General features: G+C 51.2%; 1 protein-coding gene across 1 annotated transcript in view; it reads right to left on the bottom strand.

Annotated features, from left to right (window-relative positions):
* Window positions 1-672: 672 nt before the first annotated feature.
* The window catches only part of Wnt3 (Wnt family member 3), a 43,505-nt gene continuing 38,124 nt past the window's right edge, over window positions 673-6,053 (bottom strand). Inside the window, exons 4-5 of the mRNA XM_021212836.1 lie at window positions 5,531-6,018; window positions 673-2,571 (exon numbers count right to left, since the gene is read on the bottom strand). Of these exons, the coding sequence (XP_021068495.1) occupies window positions 5,539-6,018 (480 nt within the window). The 3' untranslated portion in view covers window positions 673-2,571; window positions 5,531-5,538. The remainder of the gene's footprint in view (window positions 2,572-5,530; window positions 6,019-6,053) is intronic.

The raw sequence follows: 6,053 nt of genomic DNA, 5'->3' as shown, positions 1-6,053 counted from the left end.
AGAACTGAAGGTAGGACCATCCATCATCTAAAACTGAGTTACAGCACAGCATCAAGATGACAGGCGAAGGCTTCGGGTGAGTCACTGAAACTCCAGCCCAAGGAGAGAGTACCCTTCCCAGAGCACTGCCCAGCAACCTATCTGAACCAACCTACAATTCCATTGTCACTTGGCCCAGAGCACAGGCAGAAGGCCATCTGGTCAACCTACCTACCAACCTCTTCCACAGTTCAGCTGTTATCCGGTTCTGGCAGGGGAGCAGCCGTTTCTGGCCCAGCTTTGTTTACAGTGGAGCAATTCCTATTTCCCCAACCACTGGAGTTGAGGATGTAGTGTGAAAGGGACTAAGACAATAGCAGGCCCTGTGACCCACTGACGTGGGCTTAACCTTGTAGAAAGAAAGATCTGAGACATCAACATGTGCTGTTGAAAAATTTCAAGTCTATGAATGAATTGCTGACCAGGTTTGTTCTTCCCCAAATTGGCAATTCCTTGTTTGACAATGGCTTAGTATCAAGTAATGCTTTAAGGCTCATGTCACATCTGCTGTCCATCATACCTCATCTTGCTTAGAAAGCAGAGGAAATGACCATAAGTTTGGCCATTTAATTCAGATACCCTTGACCTAAGGACGAATCTGGAGACTCCACACATCGTACAATGTGTCCATTTGAAGTTTACCTTCTCTTTAATGATTTAACAGAAAAAAACTGCATGATGAAATAGATTTTCTCCAAATATATATATATATTTATATAATATATAATCTTAGTTAACTCAAAGGTATATACATTGTATAATAAATAATATTTATAAAAAGAGACTTTTTGAATATAAAATCAAAAAGATCAACAACTTCTACAACTTTTTACAAAACTTTGGATACAGCAGGTTGGTAGGGAACTCCCATTGGATGCTATTACCTGACTATGGCAAGGATAATTACAATGCGCTCATGTACTATTATTAAATAATTACTTGTCAGCTACTTGAATACGCCCCAGAAACATGACTTTATCACTTTTAATATAGAATACATAGATATGAAGAAACTTGTTGTATCCGTTCTGCTCGAGTGTCCTCACGCAAGCATTATCCTGTTGACTTGATTTCCAACTTGGGGAAGGAGAGATGGGAAGGGGCCTTTGGGGTGCTAGGAAGGGATGGGAGGTGTCCCTAGAGCAGTGTTCATGGTCACGTGGTAGAGAGTGCAGGCAAGGGCCTACTGGAGCCTGCTTGGCAAGCCAACTGCATAACAGGAAAGAAGTGGCTGACCCCTCATCAAGTCAGCATTAGCAGACCCTAGACAGAAGCAGGGAAAGGCCAAATTCTTTGTTCTGCCTCATTCCCCCACCTTATCTCCTCTTTCTGATTCTCCTTAAGATAGAGTTGATGAATTGATCTGTGCAGCCCCACCCACCTTACTAAACCCAGCCAGTACCATCATGCATCAGGAACAGAGCTGGGAGCTGCCTCCATTCACTGCTTGCCTCTTTTGAATATCTAATCCAGATCCTTGGGGACCAAGATAGGCTATCCCATTCACAAGTGGGAAGAAGGGCTTATGAAGGATCTCTTGTCTTTCGGGTTACTTCAGCCAATGAGAGAAAAGGACTCCTAACACAAAGGAAGTGGGACACTTCACCTGCCCCACCTACCAACCACGTAGATTGCTCTCTAAGGTGCCCAGCTGCTCTCCTAGGTGTCTGCTGGTTGACAAGGCTGAGAAGGGCAGACCAGCCCATTCTTTCTGCAATATAGTGGATGGAGCCAGAAGAGATCTGCCTCCACATCCGACCTATTTGCAAGGTCATCACGAAAAACACGTAGTCAAGGTGGACACTGTAGAACAACAGAAAAGGGTGTGGAGATCTGACTGTCATTCAAGGGCAGAGCAGGGCTAGAGAAAACAGGAACCTGCAGGGGACCCTGTTCTGCAGATGGCTTCCCAGGCCACCCAGAACTCTGAGGTCTTCAAAACTTAAGATCCTGCTCCTACTGTTGGCCAAGGGCCTCCCCATCACCACATCCCGGCTATACCTATGGCTTTTCTCAGAATGACAAGGTATGTCCAGTTTAAATGGGAGTCAACAGACAAGAGGGGACTCTGTCCCATTTCACAGTTCCCACCTCAGAGGCATCTTGGAATGTCACGAGTAGAGGCATCTTGGACACAGAATCTCGCCATGGTCTTGTCTTTCCCACCAGGCCGAGAGCTCACACTAGCCCAGCCTGTTCTGTTGCGGTAGATTTTTTTTTTTTCATTTTTATTTTCTTTAACATGTGCAAAGGTAAGCCTCGAGTCTGTCCCCAGCAGACCCTGGTAAAACCATAAAGAAAGCCCCTCTGTAAAGCCGTACACCATCCAGAGCAGGGGGAGAGACGTTAGTTGAGAAAGAAGCCGCCCATCCATCCGAGGCCGGCTGGGTCCGGGTCGTTTATCACATGCAGCTGGCAAACAGTCCATGCTCCTTGCTGGCCAGTGCTGAAGGCTGGCCCAGGTCTAGATCCTGCTTCCCATGGGACTTCGATGAATGGATCCAGCCGCACAATCTACCCCTTCCCAGTGCCCTTTGGGAAATAAACAGGAAGAATCAGAAACCCCATAACTGCTGTCAACATCACCCCCTGGGATGCAAAGATCACACACGGGCTGCCTCCACTGCTAGCCCTGCTCCCTCCTCGCCCCAGAGCCTGCCATCCTCAGGAAGAAGCACTGCCCGACGTGGAGACGGAAAGGCCTGCCAGACTGAGGCATCAGACGCACACCTGCCGTGAATTGTCCGAAAGAAACGGGCTCTACCTAATTATGATGAATTCCTTCCCAGGGTGCTTTCCTGAGAATGTTCACTCTGTACAGCCATATCCTGTGGAATTTGAGGTACTGAGCCACACCCCAGGCACCCACCAGCCAACCCTCAGCTCTGGTACTGCTGGCAGAGCTGAACCAGGCATAGCAAGACAACCTGGATAAGCCTAAGGTCCCACAATAGACTAGTGACAGACTCAGGACACAGGGCCAGTTAGAGGTGGGTGACTAGATCCATAGCTTTTCCGACATAGGGATAAAAAGAATAAATAGATGTTTGTAAACTACCAGCACTACCAAGGTAGTGGCTAAGTGGAGACAGCGGACAAACCTCAAGCAATGGAGGTGTCTTCCCCTTTTAGGGAGGACTGGATGCTACCACTGTGCTGAAGTCTTCTCGGAGAAGGGCATGTGGCCTGCTGGGCTCTGCTCTGTGGCTTTGTGCAAGAAAAAAAGCCAGAGCCTTCTGTGCCTGCTTCTGTTCCTCCCTGCCCATTTGTCCCTTGGGTTCCATAAGTAGTAGCGCAGTCAGGGGTGAAAGGACAGGAAGGAACCAGGTCTCAACCACCTTCTGGCCTATGGCTCCAAACCAGGAGCCCAGAACAGGCTCTTTAGGGCTGTGTCTGGCTCCCGGGGCAGCCCTGCAGGACACAGACATTATCACTCCACACAGGAGGAAACCTGGGCTCAGAGAGGCAAAGGACATCCCAATGGGAGGGGTCTCCTTGCTTATCAGGAAGTGTGAGGTTGAGAGTGCCCCACCCCCAGGGGAGGGGATTAAGGCTGTGAACTCTGCAGGATACTGGAGAAACAGTGAGTGTCTACCCCTAGGAATGTGACGGAAGGGGGTTGCTTTTCCCCCTCCCCAGTACTGGAGATTGATTCCAGGGGTTTAAGTGTTCTACTACCCAGCTACACCCAATTCTTCTTAGGAGATCATTTTTAGGCAAGGATTAGAGTGGAGCGATTTGCTGGACAACAAAGGCTAACCCAGCACCTCTTTGCCTGCCTGGAAGATCTCAGCTGCCCACGTGGGCAAGGACGGAGTCCTGGGCTCTGTATCTTGGACCCACCCTGCCCCATGTATCAGATAGGAGGCTTGGGTTGGCAAAGCTGGGGCCTATGCCAGCCTACAAAGGGAGCTTCTGGAAGCAGACACCTGGGTCTATCTAGGCCACTAGCTCGAGTCTAACCTTCAGTGACATGGGTGGGCTAGACAAACGGCCCTTCTACCTGACCGGATAAGAGGCCACACCAATAGCTCCTCAAAATGGCCAGATAGTATGTACTATCTGATATGAGGGGGTGCGCAGGGCTACCTCTTGTCATAGTGAATACCACAAGGTCTCCATTCTGCCATCACTGCACAGATGAGGAGCGAGGTTCAGCGGTGGGCAAGGGACGAGCTGAAGCTCACCACCGTCGTCTCCCTTCCAGCCTTGACCTTGATACAGAAAACCCATGCCTCCTGTATGGGTCTAGAGGGACCCTGGGCACGGAACCCAAGCCCCACAAGGGATTCCTCAGATGAGCTTGTGATGTCAGGTACCTCCCACCCTTACAGAGCGCAGACATGAGCCACCAGCTCCGGTGTGTCGCCAGCTCCAAGGTCCCTGGGTGGAGCACACTGCGCTGGCCATCCATAAATGGACAGAGCGCTGCTTTTCCAGGAACCGGCGTGGTTTCCCACGTTCCTCACAGCAGCTCGGGGAAGGTAACAGATGCTGGAGCCAGAGTTGTTGGTTGACAAATAAGAGAAACCAGTTGAGAGGCAGACTTACTAGCAGAGCCTTCCCAGGGGAGAGGACAAGAGACAAGGGTCACACTGGCCCATGCCAGAGCCTCTAGGATCACTCTGCTTCCAGGCTGACCTTTCTTGGGGTCCTCCCACGAACGCACGCAGGCCACCCCTGGGAAGCTTGGAAGTGTAATCCACCAGGCTTTTATCCCACGGTTACTCACCCCAGCCGCTCTGAACTGGGAGCTCTCCTCTTTCCTGTCTCCCTCCATAAACTTGGTGAAAGTGCTCCCGCTCCACCCAAGCTTCAGATCTGGCTTCCCCCACCCACCTTCCCAAGCTCTGGAGGATTTGTGTTAGGTCAAAGCTTGCCCTCTTAGTTCATGGTTGATGTGAAATGACTCTGCCCCAGGGTTAGGAGAGACTTTCTAGATGACTGTCTCAGGGTCTCACTGTGTAGCCCTGGCCTGCCTAGAACTCTCTATGTAGACCAGCCAAGCCTCACACTCAGAGATCCAGATGCCTCAGCCTCCTGAGTGCTGGGATTAAAGGCCAGTGCCACCATACCCTGTCCCTGTTTCTGACATTTGAACCTCTCCTTTAGACAGTAGGGAAACTGAGGCCCTGAGATATGACACTTAGGGGCATGGCTGGGACCAGACCTCAACACCTCTCTTCTGGCCGCACAGATGCTCACTAGCAACAGCCAGCGGCCATGAACAAATCTGGTCTGGCTCATCACCTCTAATTTGTGTAAGAATTTTAATCAATTGCTTGTGGCTGACGTGCACACCCTCAGTCATTATCTGAGCCTCGTGTAAATCCTCCAAGTCGTTCCCCAAGACCATTCCCATGGAAGCGTGGGAAGCCTGGTTTCTGACTTCAACTCTGGAAACTTGTTTGTCTTGGGAAGCCGAGAATCAGAAGGGCAAGCCTAGCAGACGGGAGGAGAGGGCAGCCCCGCGCCCCGCCCCACGCCCTACCTGGCTCACTACTTGCAGGTGTGCACATCGTAGATGCGAATACACTCTTGGCAGCTGACATAGCAGCACCAGTGGAAGACGCAATGGCATTTCTCCTTCCGCTTCTCCGTCCTCGTGTTGTGGCCCCGGCCACAGCACAGCAGATCGCAGCCATCGATGCCGTGGGAGGTGACATTGCAAGTCCGGTCCCTGGTACCAAAGGAGCCCGTCTCTGGGTTGGGCTCACAAAAGTTGGGGGAGTTCTCGTAGTAGACCAGGTCCCTCTCGGTGGGCGGCTTGAAGAGTGCATACTTGGCCCGCAGGGTCTCCACCCAACCTCGGGACTCACGGTGTTTCTCCACCACCATCTCGGAGGCACTGTCATACTTGTCCTTCAGGAAGTCGCCAATGGCACGAAAGTCGGGCTGGGCCCACCAACAGGTCTTCACCTCGCAGCTGCCCGACAACCCGTGGCATTTGCACTTCAGGTGCATGTGGTCCAGGATGGTCTAGGCAGAGAGGAGCAGCAGCTAGTTCAGACTGA

The sequence above is a fragment of the Mus pahari genome, chromosome 14 (assembly GCF_900095145.1).
Source record: "Mus pahari chromosome 14, PAHARI_EIJ_v1.1, whole genome shotgun sequence".
NCBI lineage: Eukaryota > Metazoa > Chordata > Mammalia > Rodentia > Muridae > Mus > Mus pahari.
The sequence above is the reverse complement of the archived record's forward strand: the minus strand, read 5'-3'. Positions and strand labels throughout refer to the sequence as shown.